The sequence below is a fragment of the Atta cephalotes genome (genome assembly GCF_000143395.1).
Source record: "Atta cephalotes unplaced genomic scaffold scaffold00033, whole genome shotgun sequence".
Classification (NCBI taxonomy): domain Eukaryota; kingdom Metazoa; phylum Arthropoda; class Insecta; order Hymenoptera; family Formicidae; genus Atta; species Atta cephalotes.
The window spans coordinates 735,350-758,205 of NW_012130097.1; the positions used below are offsets into that span (position 1 = coordinate 735,350).

Sequence of the window (22,856 nt, forward strand, 5' to 3'; positions counted from 1 at the left end):
ATAAGTAATAACGTTATTAAGTAATTAAGTTAATTAGTAAGTAATTATTATAGTATATATATAGTATATATATATATATATATATATATATATATATATATATATATATATATTGCGAAGCCGATGTTATTTTCTTTCTTTATTTTTTACGTAAACACAGTGTTGCGTACATAAATATATTTGCATAGAAACGTTACTTTTTCAGTATTAACTTAAAATGAAATATTGAGATTCGATTCTGTTATACACATATTGAATAATATATGTATAATATTGAGCTCTTAACATATCGTGCGATATTAATATCGACATTTGAATAGCTATATAAGTACACAATATTTCCAATATTCTATTTAAATAATGAAGATGTGATTCTAGTACACCTGTTCACTCAAACACGATATATGAGAAGGGAAGGAAACTAAAGGAAATGTTAAAGATATATTAGATGGAAAAGTAAAATATTACATAGTTCGGCAAAATATCACCTTTTCTCCTGAATTATATTTTTCTCGCTGAATATGCTTTGTCAGAATAGTACACTGAAAGAAAAGTTTTCGATATTTGTGATGCTGTTGTCAGAATAGTACACTGAAAGAAAAGTTTTCGGTATTTGTGATTAATTATTACATATTACCACAATTATGGTTAGTATTGTTATAATGTTAATAATAATAATTATATGTACTATAGTTCTATCAACAAATATACATATTATATATACAGAGTGGCGCATGAAATATCATTTATTATATTATATCATTTATAATGAAAATAGTTAATTCTCATACAACAGCAATACCGCTACAAAATCTCTGCAATGTTGCAACAGTGTTGTTGCAACTTTGTGCTGTAAGGGTTAAAATTTAACTACAGTTAAAAATAACGCGTTATTTCGCAGCCCTGGTAATAATACAGTCATTTTTTGCTAACTGCATATATATATTTTTATTTGCTGATAGAATTATACATATATTAACTCTATAGCAATAATCATAAAATAGTAACATATAATTTTAGTCATAAATACCATAAATTTTTCTTTCGATGCACACGCGTCGAAATCTATCTCTCGATCACATCATAGTCGCTCTCACGGGAATGGATTCCACCAGAGACTGCTGAATCACTCCAAACACTCTGACGAAGTTTATCCTCAAAATCGTCGTGGAATTTACGAACAAAACTGCGGTTTCGGGCATGTTACAAGATAGCATCGAGGAAGGGGGTGATGCGAGAAGGGAAGAAACCGACTCGAGGGATAAGGAGATCAAAGTGATATAACTAAGTTAACAGCCAAGTTAAAGACATCAGCCAAGAAGCATCCCACAATAATCGAGACACACGGCTCTCGGCTTTTCCCTTCGGATACGTCAGCCTGTATTATATTATTTGAGTTCTCTGCGCTTCTCTCTCTTTCTCTCTTTCTCTTTGCTATCTTTGACTATATTTATTTCTCCTGACATACACAGAGAAGCCTTGGCATTGCACGCGAAACCATCGACCTACTTCGCATAGTCCTACTCTGCTCGTCTCTCTGCCATTTCTACATTTTTCCGTTACGTTACACCGCCGATAAAATCAGCAAAAATCGCGTGGGATAAGATGCGATGATTCAGACCGTGGATGGAATAATACTTTCCTAATAGTAGAATTTATTCACCGATAAAGCTATTGCTAAATGTCAAAAGACGAATATTTATGTTAATGGACGTTAATAAATAGTATTCAATCATTTTCTTTTGATCAAGTTCTACTAATATCCGCTTAACCTCCCTCTGAAACTGACGTCAAAATCTGTAACACAGATACTGCGGGATACGCTGGGACATATAAATTTAATAGAGTAAATTAAATGGCTCTGTGAAATCCATTTAATTTACTCTGTTAAATTCATAATGTCAGATTATGATATTTTTGAGGCTTTCACGGGTGTTTTCTTTAGAAGTGCCAAAGTAAAAAAAAAAATGTCAGATTATATCCAATTCGAGTTTTTAATATTTCTATAGGTCACCGCTGTACCTATTCATATGTCGTTAATTTAATTAAAACAATGGAGTTAAACAATTGAACTGTAGAAACTGTATTAAATTTGACAAATTTAGTTTACACTAAAATGTGAAGAGTCAGTTTGCATTTATTAAGTGCGTGTATGTTAATACACGCTGGACGTTATTTACTTTGAAACTACAGAAGGATGTGTTTACATTTGAATACATATGGAAGTTAAAAATAACAAAATATTATTTATCCTTTCGACTAAATGCTAATTTCTCAGCATAAGTTTCCAAGTGGTTGACTCTAAAAAACTTTTTTGTATAAAAAATATGATACAATATCATTTATTTTTATTTATATTAATATATGTTGAATTGACTTTGAAATTATAATTATAATAATGAAACAATTATTGTCTATAGTTCTCGTATTTTAATTCTTGTACAATTCTTATTATTGCACAATTCTGTAAATAATGTAAATGTTATTAAAAATTTATATTAATTTTTCTAGTTGTAAATGAAAATTATTTCTTGAAAGTAATTATAAAATAATATTCCTAAGAAAGAGGAATGAATAATTCGCCGTAAGTAAATAAGACATATCTTTTTGAAAATTGTATATATTATGCATTTATTTATTTCAAACAAAAATTATTAAAATCTTATAACAGAATTATTCTAAAAATATCATTTTTAAGGTGAACGGTTGCCTCGTTTGAGAGTCGAAAGGTTAACTCAAGGAATTGTTATTATTGCACCTTTGATATTTAACAACATTTGCATGTTGACTAAAAGAAATTAATTAATCTCACGGAACCAATATAACCAAATATAAATATATAATTATAATATAAAAAAGAATGTGTGTAAATATTAAATTTATTTCAATAACAATAATGCAAAGTAGATGTAACACATTATAAAAGATATAATTGAGGAGGTCCAATAGATATACAGGAGAATTAATGATGACAATTTTTTGTTATCTATATTATAATAAACTTGTTATAATAAAATATACGATTGAAGATCGTCAATTTTATGCAACTTTATTAACGAAAATTAATATCGCTTTATCTAATATCTAACTGAAGATTCAATTTCTTTGCTCTTATAGAGCAAGATGATGCGTTTCGATATAGATAAGATATAGATAAGATTACAGTCAGCTAACTCAATTTTCCAGCCATTAAGCAGATATCTGCGCTATAAATATATTTATATATATATATTTCCGACGTCACGCGGTATAATTATATAAAAATGTCGAACGTCATATCTCACAAATTTAGCATTTAATTCGCGGAACGGGGAAACTGCCGATTATGAGTACGACTATGAATACATCAGCCAAGAGCTATTGTCTTGTTTATGTTCCTCGCGTAATGTCTATCGCGTAACGTTTTACTGGCAGCGTTATCCGTTTCGCAAGTAGATTAAGAGCGAAATTTGTGGCTCTGATATGTCAAACACACTGGAATGTTTCAAGCAGACAGGGATAAGAAGAACCTTCTCTCATGACTACTAAGTAAGGAGCATACTCGCCTTTTCGTCGACGCGATGTAAGAATGGTTGCATAATCGCTGTTGTTTCATTCTTCCTTCTCGCGCACTCTCTTAATTTCATCTTTACAATCATGTCTAGATTTCCATATTAGAAAAATTACTTGGTTAACATTAGAAGTATTAAATGATCATTATTGACTGTTTTTATTTTTAAATTAATATTATTTTTTTTTATAAAACATAAGAATCTGAACTTTTTTGATTTTCCAATATTTATTTTTTTACTGAAAAAATATTTGACTTTTCATCACTTTCTTCATTTTCATAGTAATTTATTCTTTTAGTCCTTTAGAATAATAAACATATGATATTTCTAATTATTTACTAATGATATTTCTAGTTAAATATTGTAATTTTAACAGTTACCTCAATTTTCCTGAAATATGTAAAATAAATTTATGAGGCAATAATATTTATCCATGTATCTTTATTAGAGAAATGTTATTTTACTAATTTGATATTCAATATCCAGTTAAATATAGTTTGCAATATTTTGCTAATTTATCGTTGGGAATGAATATATATCCTCACAAATTGACGTAAATGTGAAAAATATAATAAATTAAAAGCAATTTTATTAAAAAATAATAATATTTATTTACTTTTATTTACAGTTTTATTACAGTTTTAATATTTTAATTACAATTTTTTATTACAGTTTTAATATTTTAATTACAATTTTTTATTACAATTTTAATATCTTGCTAGTTTTTTGTCTTTTATTATTGTTTTTTAGAAATTAAATGCTTTATATTTATGGTCAAGGATGTATATTCAATATTATTAAAAAAGTGTATTGTTCTTACTTGAAAAATTAATATTTTTGATTTTATAGCATACTTTGTAGGCGCGCGTCTTTTTAAAGAGAGAATTGACTCTTCCGGGAAATAATTAATCAATCAAGCACGGCAAATTCTGTATTCGAGTATTGCGGTTTCTCCGTACTGGATGCTGGTTGGAATGAACATCTTGATGGAATACCAAGAGGGAGTCGAGATTCGCTGAAAGAGACGAATGGGTCAAGAGGTTTGAGCTCTCCTCACGAGACCGATTCTGAATTCGCGTTGATAAAAATTCTGTCAGGTCGATTAACGATCGTACGTGCCAGTTGGAACGTTGCCATTTGTATCGCGAAATGCTACAGTGGGAGTTAGCTCTTTAACGGTATTTCAATGTCGTTAGATCTTCGCCAGTCTCCGATTTTCTTTTCGCGTATGAAATACGTGGAGAGAAAACGCAAATGTAGAAAAATAAAATATGGCTGAGTAATGTAAGAGAGCGAATTTATACGTGAAAATATAATTTGTTTTTTAAATATTGAAAACTCTTTAATCTTTCTAGGACACATTGTTTTTTACTGGATAAATTTTTAATATTTATTTGTTTCTTGGATTACTGATTATTAAAATCAAATATTAGAAATTCAAAATAATAGATGCAACATGGAAAGCAAATTTTTTATATCGATATGATTATTTTCACTCAACTTATTGTATATTTTTGAAAGTTATCTTGGTCGCTGATTATTATTATGAAAAAATAATTTTTATAAAATGTTTTATTTGATTTTTTTTATACTTAAATATTTATTCAGTCTTATCACTGTTTCCAGTTTTGATTCTTTTTGTTTATCGGAAAGCAACAAAGATTTATGTTGCGACTATATCTAATCTGTATATGTATTTTCGCGAACATATAATGACTTGATAATTAATACTTAACGATCATAAAAATAGTTGTGGTGTCATATTGATCATCTAACAGGCAGTTGTAAACATTATGACTTTCTCAAAGTACCTTAAAAGAGTTTAAGTATCTGATAAACGTTGCTCTTATTGATTCAATTGTCATTGCAGATTTTCGCGCGATGATATACATATCTTACGATGTAAATCTTTGTCAAAATTGTCTAAATATTATATGTTTATTAATCTTTTGGAACTGATGCCAAAATCTATAACATAATTATTGATGCTGAATGTATAAGACTTATTCAATTGTTTTATGCAGTTAATTAAAAGTATTAATTAATTATGCAGTAATTAATTAAGTATGCAGTTAAATAAAATATATTAATTAATTTCAAGAAACCAAGATAACATGTATAATAAGAATTAATACTAATTGTAAGTATATTTCGATAAGAATAATCCAAATTTGCAGATGCAAATAAAAGAAATTGAATTGTTTGATAAAGAGATTTATAATTGAGTCTAATAGATCCATCGCCAATTCCAGAGAGTTAATTATGTAATATTTAACGCGAGTAATAGTATGAATCATTGTAAATACATTTATTAACAGTATTTCAATTATTCGTTAAACATAAGAATAAACGAGAAATTGAAGTTAAAAGAAAATATAGCAAATTATGAAGATGAAACTTAATTATTAAATTGATTAAATTCTATATATACAATTTTTCGCAAGAAACACTAATTTTCTTGAGAATCCTTAATATGCCATTAATAATGAATATATCAATGTGTATTTTTCTGGTAGTTAATATAATTTCCTTTTAGAGAGAACTTTAAAACTCAAAATAAAAGACAGAATAATTAATTACTTTCTTTTCTTGCTTTCAGGCGATGGAGGTGGCGCAGGCGGAGATGGCGATCCCATTGTCAGCACCAATTCCGAGAAGAAGTCAGGATATGAGACCAATCTGTATCTCTACAGTGTGAGTACAAGAAAAATTTGACAATTCAGATTCTTATTTTATGAGGTCTTTAAATTAATTTAATTTAATTTAATTTATTTCTATTGAAAAATCAACCTCTCGTATTTATTTAATTTATATCTACTGAAAAATCAATGCATATCTTGATAAAAAGAAAAATTTTTCATTTTATCGAAAGAAAGAACGTACACCTCGATTCATTAACTTAATATATACGTTTTAATGTCTACGTCGTCTTTAATTATTTTTTTAATTGCTAGACTCTTCCTCGAAAGAATCATCTATTTTTCGATGCAAATAATAAAGTCATCATAGTATAATAAGTATTATATTAATTTAAAAAACGCAGTTTGCAAACATAACTATGTATTTTGCTAAAAATCATTTGTCGCAAAGAACTTCATTTTTTTATTCATCTCTTCACAATTTTCTATATTTTCTTTTAATTCTAATTCATCGTTTATTCTTATGTTTTACGAATAATTATAATTTAAACACTATGTTAATAATTTTTTCACAATTTATGTTAATTATTTTTTCACAATGATCCATACGTTGCTACTTATTAAATATTATACCTAATTAACTCTTCGAAGCTGACGGTAGTTCTATTAGACTCACTCAATTATTCATTTTCTTTCATAAAGTTACGAAATATTTTCACGAAAGCTTCAGCTGTCGATTGCAATTTTCTCAATAATGTTTCGCAAGGAGTTCTAAAAACGGAATTATGTGACCACTGAGAATCCTTTTCTGAATTGCTTTTTTAACGAAATTCTTTCATAACGAAAGTTAAGCCGCATACTCAGGAACTCTCTTTACTCTCCCTCTTGTCATCATTCCTCTTTGCAATTTTAAAAAGACTATTTTAAAGACTACTTTCTCCTGTAAGAAAGCTGCCGGAGTTTTTCCTGTCCGGCTCAGTTCCCTTATCTGCCCAATTCCGTTTAAAATTGCGAGCTATTATCGAGCTATGAATCTCGCGCGAGGCCAGTTGTGCCTCGTTCTTCCGATAATTCGCTCCACAGCGACTTTAACCTTCTCGGTACTCTCGTATTTCTCGTTCGATTCGATCGAACACCGCAATTGAAGATAAACCTGAGAAGATATACAAGTAATAGCAGTATACTTTTTATCGCGCTTGTAAATTTCATTGAAATAATTTCAGACAAGAAAATTATAATATATTTAAAAAAAAGGGAAAAAGAGAACAAATACAATTTCGGAGGACAGTTTAGGCATTTTGTATTTGTAATAATAATTATTTTGTTCATTCTACGAATCTATTAAGAGATTTCAATATAAATAAATGAGGAATACTATATTCAAAGCGGGTCTTGTAGTCTATAATAATATTTTATGCGAATCTTAAAAATTCCAATATAAGCAACTATGTGCCGATTGTTTATCGGTCTTAAAACACAGCTAGACGGAAAAATTGTTGCAATTTTTTCAAGAAAATTATCATATGTTGGGATCTTCTTAGCTTGCATTCTTCAACATTTGTTTTATATTATTACATTTGATATAAAGAAATCTATGTTTTCTGTGCAAACGGAATACCCGATGTCAAAAACATAGTCGTTGCGAAATTGAATGGCACCGTGTAACGAGTTGCAGCGAAAACTTACACGATAAAAGGATTAACAATTTCCATGAAAGAAATAAAAAAGATACGTATGGAAGCAGTGAATTAGAGATAAGACTGGAACTCGTTGCAATTTCTTAAAGAAAATCTTCTATATTAAGAAATCTTTTTAGCTCACGTTCTCCGTTTTTCTTACTGCGTTATTATTATATATTCCGTATAAAAGAGATCTGTGTTTTCTGTATGATATGCAAGCGAAATGTTTGATGCGAAGAGTAGTCGTCGCGAAATTAGATCGACAACAATGTAATACCATCGTAACGAGGTTGCAGCGGAAACTTACATGACAAGGGACTAACAATTTCCATAAAAGCGTCCCGGCGGACAGAGTTACGTGACACTTTCCCGCAAAAGTTTGTCAATAAAATTGCAAATGAAGTTGCGACATCCTTTTGGAATAATAACGAATCGAAAATACGGAAAATTATAGAATCGCGACGAGGGTTTCGTGCTGTAAAAGCACGCTAGTGATAAGAGTCGATGACTGATCGGACGAATCGTTAATTCTCTCGAAATTGTTTCGTATTGTTTTGTCCGACAGCTAAATATAATCTATAAAGTATAAATCTACACACGATCAAATGAAAATAGAAAGTGTTTTTATATATTTATAGCTGAATAAAAGTAGCAAAGTCCGTACGTGATCGTACAGAAGTAACAAAGTCTATATGTGATCAGACGCAATTTGTAAATGTCAAGTTTGCTCTTAAATTTCGGATAAAATATTCGAGCTCGAATCCAACTGAACATAAATCGTAAAGTCGCATTATGGTTCTTTACGTTAGAAAAGTTCTCCTTGATTGAAACATCGCCAGAGTATTTTACTACCTGGAAAAACCCAGAAAATTTGAAATTTTTTGAAGATTTTTTTATTATTAAAAATCACACACACAAGAATTTTTATGAAATTTTGTTGAAATTTTTGTGGGAAAATTTATGAAATTTTATTCTGAAATTTTGTTCTGAAAATTCTTATTCTGAAAACATTTTTTTGACCATTTTTTTTGATAATAAAAAAATCTTGATAATTGGTTAGTTATAAATAGCACATACATTCGCGTATATATTCATGTACATTCTCACGTATATCTCGCGAGTTTTTATTATAAAAAATTAGAATGATGAACAATAGAAGATAATACTCAATAAAAAAGAATAGCTCACTGATATTATATTATAGTAAATCTTTCCTATATTATTTTATATACACGGAGAGAACTTTTCTTAGAGTTTATCCTGAATATATGATAGTCGTGGGACAACATTGTATTTCCAAGAATTTTAATGTAAATCTTTCTCATTTATTAATAAAACTACAATAAAGTATAAAATAAGTTTGATTAATTTTACTGAAGTGCATGACAAAAATCTTTAAAATATTATATTATATCACAACCATCTATCATATTTTCGAAATAAATTTTAAAACAAAATTCTCTCCGTGTAGATTTCGCAATTTCAATTGTAGAAAACGATATAAATCGGTATTCATAGTTGATTAGTATATTAAGACTTAAGACATTACTTAAGACGGTGTTATAGAGAGACTATGAATACCATTCATTAGTCTCGTAGAATTCTTTTATTAATTTGACATATTTTGTTTGCATTACTTGCACTCCAATTTATTTCAAAATGCATTAAAAAATTGTTTAATCTTATCTGAAATTTTGAACAAAAGTATTTGAAAAATTCGGGAATTCTCAAGGAATTTTTTTGCAAGATTTCATTTAAACATCCTGATTGCGTTCATGAGAATACTACAAGAAATACTCCAGATAAAAAATGATATTTCACTTCTGAATTCTGTAATTACGTGCAGTCGAGGGATAAACAAAAATCGAAATAAATTCTTGTAGGAGGAGATGGAGGATCGGCCGCGAATCTCGACATTGCTCAACAGCTTGGCGAACTACAGCAACACCATCCCTGCCGCGACCGACCCGGATAAACCGGCCCCGGCTGCGGGAGGCGGAGCACGAATGGGTACTCTCATAGGTGTTTACTTGCCTTGTATCCAGAACATCTTTGGTGTGATCCTCTTTATCCGTCTGACATGGGTAGTCGGTACAGCCGGCGCTATTCAGGGCTTCTGCATCGTGCTCTGTTGCTGTTGTGTTGTGAGTATTCATTTAGAGAGTATAACTACATGAGAAATGCAAGACTATCAAGATTGAAAAACTTATGATTATACAAAGCCTAAAAGTTAAAAAAAAATGGTTATTAATATGAGCCAAATAAAATTGGAAAAATAAAATTATATTTATTCCCAAAATAGGAAACTAAAAAAAATTTATAAAAGTGAAAGATTTAAAGGACAATTGAAGCTTGCACGTACAAAATCATTTCTTAGTATGATTTTTACTCATTTTTATTTTGAAAATAATTGAGCTTATTTGCAAAAGTAGCTATCTTCACTTTATATATTTTTTGGCGAAAGCTTACATAATTTTTCACTTGAAGTATCAATAAAATCTTTCTTTGAAATTAAAAAAAATTTATTATTTTAATTAACAAAATATGTATAAAATGTCATGAAAAACATAATTTCTTAAAATACAATGCATTTGACTGTTTTTGTAGCTAAAGAAAAGATTTAGCTAATTTTGAAACTGAAATATTGATGCAAAAACAATTAAATCTTACAATTAGAGTAAGTTACTGAAATAAATTTTTTTGTGATCTCAAAGCATTTTTATTATCTTATTAATAATAAAAATTACATTGAAAAAAAATGTTTACAAATTATTTGTGAAATATAATATTTATTTCAAATATTATTTGAAATAAATCTTTATTTAAATACGGCGAAATAAAGTTTTATTTCTAACAAATAAACCATTTTATTTTTTTACAATTAATGAGATATATTTCACAGAAATGCATATTTCTCCATTACTATTGTATCAAATGTTTTTGTAACCAAATATCGAAAAAAAACGTCATGTAACATTTGCTTGCGAATATTGTAACTTTTTTTTCACAGTGCATATTATAAATCACATTTAGTTATTTATTGAAAAAATATAACAATATACTGTTTCCTCTTTTATATTTATAACAAATATTTAAATAAAATATTGAACATAAAGAAAATATTGATAAAACAAATTTCATAAAAAAAATAATAAATAAAACTAAAAAAAAAGTTAGTAAATCTAATAGATTAGTCATAGTATCGAAATAGGGAACTTTTTTTGTAACTTTATCTATTTTTCTCTCTTGATTTTATATAAAGAGTTTATAATTGTTTTTATATATTCAGATAGCCAAATATTTGCAGTCTTTTAGCAGACTGTCAGCAGATTTGAACAGAAAATGACGGCAATCTGCCATCAATTGTGTCCGCATTAGGCTTGTGTTCTGTTAACGTCGTCTGTCGACATAATGTGAAGGCAAATTGTTGGCAGAAAGTGAGCAAATTCTGCCGATATTATCTGACGCTTGCAGATTCTGTTACGTTTTTTAACAGTCTGTCAATAGTATTATGTACATCTAATTCTGTTGTCATTTTGTTGGCATAATGTAACAGACATTTAAAAAATTTGTTTTCTACAGACTTGGCTATCTGGGTAGTTTTAAATGTTCAATTTATGATCAAGGTATTAAGAAGTCCAAGGATTTCAATATTTTATTTTTTATTTTTGAATATAGCGGCATTTTTTCAATCATGCATTTGCATTTCAATCTTGCTTCATGCATTTTAGCTACTCAAATATAGTTTTCATTTTTCCAATCTTATTTGGCTCTTTATTGACCATTTTCTTTTTTTATTTGAAATCTAGAAAAGTGAAAGAGAAAAGAAACAATAAAGAGCTAAGTATCATTGGCAGATTTTCTAATTAATCTGAAAAATCGATTTTCTTTGATCAAGATATCGAGGTATTAGTACTTGAGAATCTTAATGAGACCGAAAACGGATAGTTTCTCGCGAATTGAACTTTGGGAAATGTAAAACCGAATTGCAAACAGTTATTCTTTGTGTGCGCAGACGATGCTGACGGCGATCAGTATGAGTGCCATCGCTACTAATGGTGTGGTGCCAGCCGGTGGTTCCTACTTCATGATCTCAAGGAGCTTAGGCCCGGAATTCGGCGGTGCAGTGGGTATGTTATTTTATACTGGCACCACCTTGGCCGCCGCGATGTACATCATCGGTGCCGTCGAGATCGTCCTCGTGAGTATCGACTAGTTAACGAAGTTACATTAATAAGGCTTCCCCCTAATCAGTTGATCGCGATAATTGATTTATACTTCGAAATAGGAGTGAAAGTATCGCGGAGTTTCATAGTCGTTACTTTAAGATTAATTGAGGATTATCAATTATCACGTTTTGATTAATTATACTTGCAAAGTATCTGATATGTAAAAGATACGTTGTTAATTGTATGTGAAGTATTACGACAGATTTTTGCACGATTTCGTAAAGCTTACGCCAGACTATGCGCGATTCAAGATAGTTTGAAATTTGAAGTTATTCATATAAGGTATGCAAATAATAGTTGGAAAATTTAACACACGTGTCCCAAATAATGCACTCGACTTTTGTATTTATTTAACTTAATGTTTTGTGTTTATTTGACTTAAATAATCCAAAATTTTTGTGTTAATTTAACACAAGATGAATATATTAAGAAGTAATTATATAAATATTATGTAAAAAAAATAACAAAGAAATATTTTTTACTGTACACAGTTGAAAAGTTTATCTTAAATTTAACATTTTATGTGACTTAAATAATCCGAAATTTTTGTGTTAATTTAACACAAGATGAATATATCAGAATATAACACAAATATTAATACAAACAATGTAACAAATTATGGAAGCATATTTCTTCACATTTATAATAAACATAATTTATAATTAACATAATTTATTTATTTATTTTAGGATTTGCACATATTAAAATACATTGCACATATTAAAATACATAAATACATGTTAATTATGAATTTAATCATAAATTATATTATTTTAATATTAAGAAATGTCAATTTATTCACAAAATATTCAAATAACATAATTACATTGTATTAAATTAACACCTGAATACATTAAAAATTTAATAAAAAATTTTAACAAGGATTGATTTTGATATAAATACAAAGTATTTTTTATTGTATAATGGACCTGTTTATCGTTTACCATTCGCGTCAATTTGCCACCAGGGTTCTTTTCAATCAAAGTAAGCAAATCACTATTGCGTATAGTTAACTGTAGTCTGATATAAAACTTAATATGGTTTAAAGGAACCAAAAGGAACGTACTTTTTTTGACTTTATGAAATTTTCGCTCAGACTTACATGGCACCATCACTCAGCATATTTGGCGACTTCACGAAAGACGCCAGCATTATGTACAACAACTTCCGTGTATACGGTTCCGTCTTACTGATGATAATGGGCACTATTGTCTTCGTGGGCGTGAAGTTCGTTAACAAGTTCGCCACCGTCGCACTGGCCTGCGTCATTTTATCCATCTTCGCTGTTTACGTGGGACTCTTCGTAAACTTTAACGGCAACGAGTCTCTAAAGTATTAAACTAATTTATGACACTAATTTTCGCATTATGTAGTCATTGTCGGAATATCGTTGCGATTATAATGCTGCACTGATAAATGATTACAATTATCGCGAAAAATAGACAAAAACTGAAGGACGAGCGCTTTAAAGAAAAGACTTTCTGTTTTAGATTATGCCTACTTGGCAGAAGGCTATTAAAGGACATCGACGTTTTATCAGATTGCAATAAAAATGTCAACGGTGTTTTGCACAATATTTACTGCAGTGGCACGAAATGCGATTCCTATTATTCCGAGAACAATCTTACTATCGCCAACGGTATCCGCGGCTTGGCGAGCGGCGTATTCCTAGGTGAGGAGATTGTAATTAAATTATATCATTAAAAAGAAATAACGTCAATTAATGTAACAATAATAAAATTTATATAAAATATACTATAAAACAAAAGTACATTCATAAAATATCAAATACACTCTTTATTTTCTGCTACACAGAGAACATATGGGACAGTTTCCAAGAGCAGGGTCAATTAATCGCTCACGGATATAACCCGAAGGACATCGATGTCCTATCAGGATCTAGCTATAACCAGATCCAGGTCGATCTCACCACAACCTTTACTATTCTCATCGGCATATTTTTCCCTTCCGTGACGGGTAAGAAAATTAACAGCAGCGTTATGTTCATGTCGTCCTTACAATAAGTTCTAATTAAACCTCCGGAGCTAAAATCTATAACATAGTTACTGACACTGGGACACAGTTACTGACGCTGGGTTTGTAAGACTTAATTTAATTTAATTTAATTTAATTTATGCTAATGAAAAGGCACTAATTAATTTCAAGAAACTGAAATAATATAACTCGTATAAGAAAAAATGAATATTAAATATAATAATTAAAAGAATAATTCAAATTTACAGATAAGATAAAGAAAATTGAATTATCTGACATTTTTTATAAAGAGATTTATAATTGAATGAGTTCAATAGACTTACCGTTAGCTATGAAGAATTAAGAAATTCTTAATTAACAATTAATTTATTTAAGCAATATTTTAATTGAAATTTTTTATTTTATTTTAAAAATTTTATTTTAATATTAATAATATTAATACTCAGGTATTATGGCGGGCTCTAATCGATCCGGTGATCTAGCTGATGCTCAGAAATCCATTCCGATCGGAACAATCTGCGCGATCTTGACGACCTCCACCGTCTATCTGTCTAGCGTCCTCCTATTTGCCGGGACTGTTGACAATCTGCTGCTACGTGACAAGTTCGGTCAGAGTATCGGCGGCAAGCTGGTCGTGGCAAATATGGCGTGGCCGAATCAGTGGGTAATTCTGATCGGTTCGTTTCTGTCCACTTTGGGTGCCGGTCTGCAATCTTTGACAGGAGCACCGCGATTACTACAGGCAATTGCCAAGGATGGCATCATTCCCTTCCTAAAGCCATTCGCTACTAGTTCCAGTCGAGGCGAACCTACTCGTGCTTTGATACTCACTGTGGGAATTTGCCAGTGCGGTATCCTACTTGGCAATGTGGATTACTTGGCACCATTGTTATCCATGTTCTTCCTCATGTGCTACGGCTTTGTCAATCTTGCTTGTGCGCTGCAGACCTTGCTGCGTACGCCAAATTGGCGGCCACGCTTCAAATATTATCATTGGAGCCTGTCGTTCCTTGGCTTGTCACTTTGCATCGCTATCATGTTCATGACTAGCTGGTACTACGCATTGCTAGCGATGGGTATGGCCGGCTGTATCTACAAGTATATCGAATATCGCGGTGCCGAGAAGGAATGGGGTGATGGTATTCGCGGTTTGGCGTTATCTGCTGCCAGATACTCGCTGCTCAGGCTCGAAGAAGGTCCACCACACACGAAGAACTGGCGTCCACAGATCCTGATCCTCGCCAAACTTACCGATGACTTGGTGCCTAAATATCGCAAGCTTTTCGCATTCGCTAGTCAGCTTAAGGCTGGCAAAGGTCTCACCATTAGCGTCAGCTGTATCGCTGGTGACTATACACAGAACTCGGGTGAAGCACTAGCAGCCAAGCAGAGCTTGAAGAAAACTGCGGCGGAAGAAAGAGTGAAGGGCTTCGTCGATGTTCTCGTTGCGAAAAATGTTGTCGAAGGGCTGAGCTCATTAATACAAAACACTGGACTTGGCGGACTAAAACCGAATACAGTGATATTGGGTTGGCCTTATGGTTGGCGACAGTCGGAAGAGGATAGAACCTGGCGAGTCTTTCTGCAGACCGTAAGGAGCGTCGCAGCCGCGAAGATGGCATTGCTAGTGCCCAAAGGCATAAATTTTTTCCCGGACTCTAGCGAGAAGATAATCGGCAACATTGACGTCTGGTGGATCGTGCATGATGGCGGCCTATTAATGCTACTGCCGTTCTTACTGAAGCAACATCGTACATGGAAGAACTGTAAGATGAGGATTTTTACGGTCGCGCAAATGGAGGACAACTCAATACAGATGAAGAAGGATTTAAAGAAGTTCTTGTACGATCTGAGAATCGAGGCGGAAGTCGAGATTGTCGAAATGGTAATCTCATTATACAGTAATCTTAATATAAGGAAAGATTGAATTTCTTAGGAAGTGTTATTTTTGGAAAATGGATTTAAAATGTTTAATAATAAAAAATGCGTAATATCGCGATTACTTCGGTAAATTCATATTCCGCGTCTTGATCTGTTTGCAGACGAACACCGACATCTCGGCGTATACATACGAGCGCACTTTGATTATGGAGCAAAGAAATCAGATGCTACGCGAGTTGCAACTGAACAAGAAGCAGTCACTAGGAGTGGTAAGTGTTGAATTCTGGATAAAGGGGGAAAATTTATTATACTAATATGTACAGGCATATAATGTTAAGTAACAACAAATGGTGACGGTGATACTGATCGGTGTGTGTCTGTTTGTTACGTGCTCCTCACGGATAAAGGTGCAGGGATTGGTGGACTTCAACGAGGTACCCGCCGAGGAAAAATTACCTCTGGTTTGTCAGATTACCCCCGGAGTTCCATGTATGCCTCTTTCCCATCATTGCTCTCCATTGCACCGATAATTTTATATTGTGAATTCCTCCCTCATAATATCATATAACATTCTCATTCCTATTCCCATTTAATATCAAAATGGGAGAAACGACCGCGGATCGCAAGTTAATATTTTACAAGTGTTAATAAATTAAATACTTTTTTTAAATTATAAAACTTTAAATTATTAAAAACATTATATAATATAAATTATAACATATTATATAATATAACATTATAAATTAAAAACATTATAGATTATAGAAAGTTTGCAAAAAAATTTGATTTCTAAAATGAAATAGTAGACACAGTATGAAATTAAGTGCTTGAAACTTCTGCTTTGCAAATTTAAACTTTTAACTTTCAAAATTCAATACTAATCTTGGAGACAATTCTTGGAGACACTTCTTGGATATTATATTATTTTATCTAGCACCAGGTTGTTTCTTCCTATTCATCATTATCTCAGGAACTCCCCGCGTTTTTCAGTTTCAGCTTAATTGGCACGATCGCTTATATAGATATAGTATTGATTTTATGGCCATAGTGCTTTGACGCTAGATTAGTCACCTCTCAACTGACTGTCTCCTACCACAAGATAAAATACTTTCTTATTCGCTCAATTGTATTACCATGATACAGGTACAGGCGATTGTAGATCACCATCACAACGTGGATGCCAAAGTGCCAACGAAAGTGAGATTCCAAGAGCCGGGTAATCAGAGTACAAACGTAACCGACGACACAAAGCTGATGCAGGAAACCGAATTAAATAATAAGGAGGACAGTGCCGAAGAGGCAAATGATAAAGACGAAGCTAAAGAGAATAACGAAGAGACAAAGCTGATTGGCAGCTCACCCAAAGCGGAGAATAAAGAGAATACGGAGAAGGAAGCGAAGGAGGCGGAGGTAAAAGAGACAGAAAACGACGTGCAGGAAAACAAAAATCAAAGTCCAGAGATTAAGAAACCCACGATTACACCGTGAGTATTGATTTTTCTTGATTCAGCAATGATTTCTAAAAATGTTTTCTAAAAAATAATTCTGTAACAGTGACGAAGGTGACGTGAGACGTATGCATACTTCATTGAAGCTGAACGAAGTAATCCGTAAAATGAGCAGCGAGGCTCAATTGGTTATTCTGAATCTTCCCGGACCGCCGCGAGACACGAGAATGGAACGTGAATCTAATTGTATCCTTTCGATTAAAAATATGCATAATTTAAAAAAATTATCATTTTGTTATAAAGAAAAAAGAATTTTTTAAGAATTGTAGCTAATTTTTTAATATATTTTGGTGTGCTGAATACGAATTCATTGTCCATATTTGGCTATCATGTGACAATTTAAAAAAAAATAATGTCAAAGAAACTAAAAACGATGATTGTGTGGGTTTTCACGATGTAGTACGACAACAAAGTTTTCTTAAATTTCATTAATGTCACACGAAAGTATCAACTTTTAGCTTAAAAATGCATTTTATTTCGTTTCGATATGATTTTTCATTTTCATTATGAATTAAAAATAGCTAAAATTGTTAAAAGAATTTTTTCATCACAAGCTGTGTTATTAGCTATAATTTAATAAGTAAGAGCTAAATTCCAGAGTAAAAAACTTATAGTTAATTTATAGAAAAATATAATAAAAAATAGAAAAGATTATTAAACTTCCTTTACTGCTTAAAATCAGACATGGAATTCCTCGAGGTACTCACCGAAGGCTTAGAGAGGGTACTGATGGTGCGGGGTAGCGGACGGGAGGTGATTACCATCTACTCGTGAACTAAACCGACGGGAATTGATGCCGCTGCCTTGCGGAAGCAGAGCTCTAGTTTACTTCTCAGTGACCTAAACGACACTACCTTAAGGAACATATTACTCTTGTGCCATTGTCTGCGGCAGTCATTCTTGTTTTGCGCCGCGCACTCTGAAAATCGTTAAGGAGAAGAGGATAACGATGATGATGATAACGATCGTTTATATCGAATATGGAAAAGGAAGTTTTACTGAAGCTGACTTATTATGTGGACTGCGACGACATCCGATGATGAAGCCAAATGCGATGATGCCAAAGGATAGGTTTTTCTTCGAATGAATTTTTGAACGTAGAACGTATGAGCTTATGTGTCAGTTTATGTACGCGTCAGAAAGGGGTCGCATACGACAGCGAAAGCTGCTCAAATTCGAATTTGACAACCTGTCGAGCTCGGCCGAGCTCGTCAGACAGAGCACACTGCATCTCTCAAAAAAAATCGCCGGTACAAAAAAAATTGTAGCTCAATGAGACAAGTCCCGAGTAAAACGTCACTTCGATTCAATTTTTCGTAACTACTAAAAACGTCTAAAACGAAAAAGAAAATAAAAGTAAGAAAATGGCAAAGAAAAAGGGGGGAAAAAATCAAAATTTGGTCCGAGGCTAAGGTCGAAGCATCTACGAAACCACTGCCAGACTACTTTCTAAATGCTTCGCGTTTAACCAAAGACGCGAGAGGCTCATTTTTCTACATGCATTATCGTTAATAGGGAAAGAATAAGAGTAGGTACGTATATAATTTTATTGCTTGATATAGGTGAATCTAGAGTAGCCTAGGATAGTGCCGACTTTGATTATATAATATATATGTGTATTTGATAATAGAAAACGACGACGAGTATGTCGCGAGTATTATTGCATTTCCTTGGGGATTGGGACCTCGCTCTTTTTTCCAGTCTCGCGCGGAAATCTTTACGTACATACACACATACGCAGGACGTACAGACACATATATTCGTACACATTCGCGCGCGTTTGTATCGTCTTTAAGGCCTACTGGTCCAAGATGCCACTACCACTTAATCGATAACACCAAGTGAAGTTGAATTATGACATGAGGAGTGCAACCCGAAAGACTCAATGTCAAAAATATCGCGGCGATCTTACCGAAAATCTCATCGAAAAAAAAATATATATAGCGCTAGCATATGTAAAATAATTCTAATTGCATTAAATGTCGTGTGCATGTCACGTTTTGCGCGTAGCCCCGTTTCCGGCCGCGTTTCATTTAGATAGGCCTTCTCTAATAATACTTAATTGATCAACGAGCGCATGAAATGGTCACGTCGGGTCGCCTTTCTCAGTTTCTTCGACATCATCAACAGATCGACGCGTTTTTATTAAATTACATCTTAACGAAATGTAATTTCTATTAAATTATCTAATGAGAATAAATTAAATTCTTTACCGATGTTAAGAGAGAGGACAGAAAGATTAATCTAATACAAGTCATTCTCGTCTCTAAAGCTGTTTAAACTAAAAAATTGAGTTTAATTTTTAGATTGTCGATCTAGCGCTAATTGCTTTTTATCATTGACATAAAATTGAATAATTTTATTTGAATTGCTTTTATTCTTAAAATGATCTTAAAATGATTTTATTTTAATTTTCTGATTATCAAAACGATGTTAAATTCTATTTAGTGCCGAATGATTCTTTGGACTTTCTTTGGCGAAAAAAAATCTCGACGAAGGGATTGAGAAAGAGATAACTCTTTGCGACTAGCGTTCAATGTAATATTTATCGATACTTAATATTACTTAATCAGTGTCCGTGAATAAGTTAAATTGTGCTAAAAATTACGTGAGATTGCGCAGCACGATTTGTCAAATTTCTGCAAAAGTTTTTGCAATTAGCGAAACGATTAAGGTGTTGAAAACAGTCATTTTGATTGTAAAAATGTAACGAAACTATCGAGTCTTTTCGATCTGATCTTAAAATGAATGTTTTAAAATCATGAAATTGATAACTCTCGAAATAATTTGATTTTCTAATTAATTTTTTATTTTACTAAATATTTAATTACAAATATAAAACACACTCGCTGTTAAAAATTAAAATATTGCAACATACAATAAATGGAATTTCACTTGAATTTTCACTGATTGTGAGGAAAATTTAATGCCATTTGAGAAGAAATAAAAGCGCGATAGTTTCGAATGCATTCTTGTATATTGTATATATACATATATATGTACATTCATATTGTTCATTGTAAAGTACATGCACTGTCCTATAATACCCGTAGTTAGCGAAAAAGAAGACGTGAAAACATTGATTATGATGACATGAAAGTGTATTATTAAAAAAAAAGGGTGTGCGCGAACCGACATCGCTAACCCGTTAGTGACAAGTAGACAAAAAAGAATATTTAAATTAACAGGGGAGAAGAGATTCTTATAATATATCCCACGCGTTTAAATTGTTTTACTTTTATCTTCGTAACTCCGACGTGAATTACGTCGAATGTCCTAAAATGAAAAGAAAGAAAGAAGGAGGCGTCGTATCAAAGAATATTTGAAGACTTGATCTTCGACTTCACGAAAATGATCATCGAAAGTATAGCGAAATTCTCGTCTTGACGCCAATTCGACGTATACATGCAGGTAATATATATCTTCACACTGATTGCATGACGAACGAGTATCTGAAACATAGGGACTTTAAATGTATAGGAACCATGTGTGTGTGTGTGTGTGTGTGTGTGTGTGTGTGTGTGTGTGTGTGTGTGTGTGTGTGTGTGTGTGTGTGTGTGTGTATCTCTCGTCCACGATGTTTACGACATGTACTTTATAATTTTATTACGTTACTTATCAATTGCATATATTTTATGTGTACTTATCTTATTCGATAGATATTGGCACTGCATAGTTTATACGAGACATGTTGACATTATGAGAAAGTTTATCGCGAATATACTCGAGTCGAACTGTTGCCGGATAAAGCCCTCTACACGTTGTATATAAATATATAAGTAAAAGGAAAAAAACGGAAAAAAGTAAAACGATCGTGTGTTTATTATAAAGGATTTAAAGAGGAATAAAAAAAGAGAGGAAAAAGAATAGAAAAGAAGAATAGTAAAGAAGAAAAAGCGAAAGGATCTTTACACAGATCGAACAGTATTGCAGTGTTCTGCTGCCGCTTTAATATTTTACTATGTCGTATTTACTTTAAATGCACAATGACCACATGGCACACAATGCGTACGTGTAATATATATATAGAATACATATATATTTGGCCGGTAAGAATGAAAATGGTGCGAGGCAAGAATTAGAGAATAATTCCGAATCGGCAGTCTGGCCGTATCGCAATTCTCCGCTCTCCTTAGTTTAATAACGAAATTCGATAGAGTATAAAGATGACTTACACCGACTTACCGCATTCATTCTATTCGGCTGATAGTGCGTATTATCGGCAGCAAAAGATGCACCCGGCGTCCGTGGTTTACGTTCGCTTTGCGGAAACAGAATGATATTTGGAAGGCGTTCTCCATCTCTGTTACCAAGAGTAACTCTTCGTAATTGCATCTCGTAGAAGATAGATCGCAAAAGACTGAATAAGCGAACTGCGACAGAAAACATAGTGAGACACGTATGCGACCCATTGTGAATAGATAAAAATATGCGCACAATACTTTGGCTATAAAGGAGTTCCGATGCTGCAAAATAGAAGATAAGATAGTTATTTCAGATGGCGAGTAAAAGCAACAGTCAAACCGCGAATGTAACTGCTTCGTTTTACTCGTTGATGAATGGAAAATATCTAAATGTTGTTGGCGATTTGTTCTGTTTCTGTAGTATATTTCGAATCCTTACAGAAATTCAGTTTAACTTTCGACCACAGCAATGAATCATTTGGAATTAAAGCGAAAAATTTTAGACGATGGTACAATTTGTATGATTGCTATTATGAGGTTCTAAATTGTAAGTAAAAAATTTTGAACCTTCCTCTATCAAGAAAGGCGGAGTTCATTTGTAATTTATATTTCAATCAGAACGCTTTAAAACTTAGGTGTAATTTTTGTAGCTGTAATTGAGAATTAATACTGACTAATTTAATTCTGGAAGTTATTTATTTTGATTATTAAAAGTACTAAGCAACAAAACAAGTAATTAATCACTATTTTCCAGTATTAAATTTCTGTAAGAAAATGATACGAAACGCGAGAATATTCTTCCTTCCAAAGAATATGCAAAATTATTCGATGATCGAAGACTCCAAATCAGCAGACAATGTTTTTAAAATATATTTTTAATATTTAATTTTATACTTATTTATAAAAATATAAATATTAGAAATATATATTTTTAAAACATCGTCTGCCAATTAGGTTCAAGATCGATTGCGAGATATTCTCGTCTTTGCAGAATATATCCCTGAAGTATTCCCAGAGTACTTTCTGAAGAATATTTTCTTCGAGGAATAGTATAAATATTTCCGAGACGCTTTTCTCGGAAAAAGTTCTTTTGAGAAATATTTTCATGCGCGTCTTTGTACGTGAATCGCGGGCGGCGGAAGTGCACTCTGCTGTTAAGGACTTAATAATCGTAATACCAGGGCTTGGCA

The 22,856-nt window shown here is 32.0% G+C and overlaps 1 protein-coding gene across 1 annotated transcript in view; it reads left to right on the top strand.

The window, feature by feature from the left end:
• The window catches only part of LOC105621333 (solute carrier family 12 member 6), a 29,505-nt gene extending 11,249 nt beyond the window's left edge, over positions 1–18,256 (top strand). The window contains exons 2-13 of the mRNA XM_012202799.1: positions 6,151–6,245; positions 9,753–10,013; positions 11,885–12,070; positions 13,195–13,430; positions 13,589–13,770; positions 13,914–14,075; positions 14,540–15,978; positions 16,136–16,243; positions 16,382–16,435; positions 17,118–17,458; positions 17,529–17,668; positions 18,165–18,256. Of these exons, the coding sequence (XP_012058189.1) occupies positions 6,151–6,245; positions 9,753–10,013; positions 11,885–12,070; positions 13,195–13,430; positions 13,589–13,770; positions 13,914–14,075; positions 14,540–15,978; positions 16,136–16,243; positions 16,382–16,435; positions 17,118–17,458; positions 17,529–17,668; positions 18,165–18,256 (3,296 nt within the window). The remainder of the gene's footprint in view (positions 1–6,150; positions 6,246–9,752; positions 10,014–11,884; positions 12,071–13,194; positions 13,431–13,588; positions 13,771–13,913; positions 14,076–14,539; positions 15,979–16,135; positions 16,244–16,381; positions 16,436–17,117; positions 17,459–17,528; positions 17,669–18,164) is intronic.
• Positions 18,257–22,856: the final 4,600 nt, after the last annotated feature.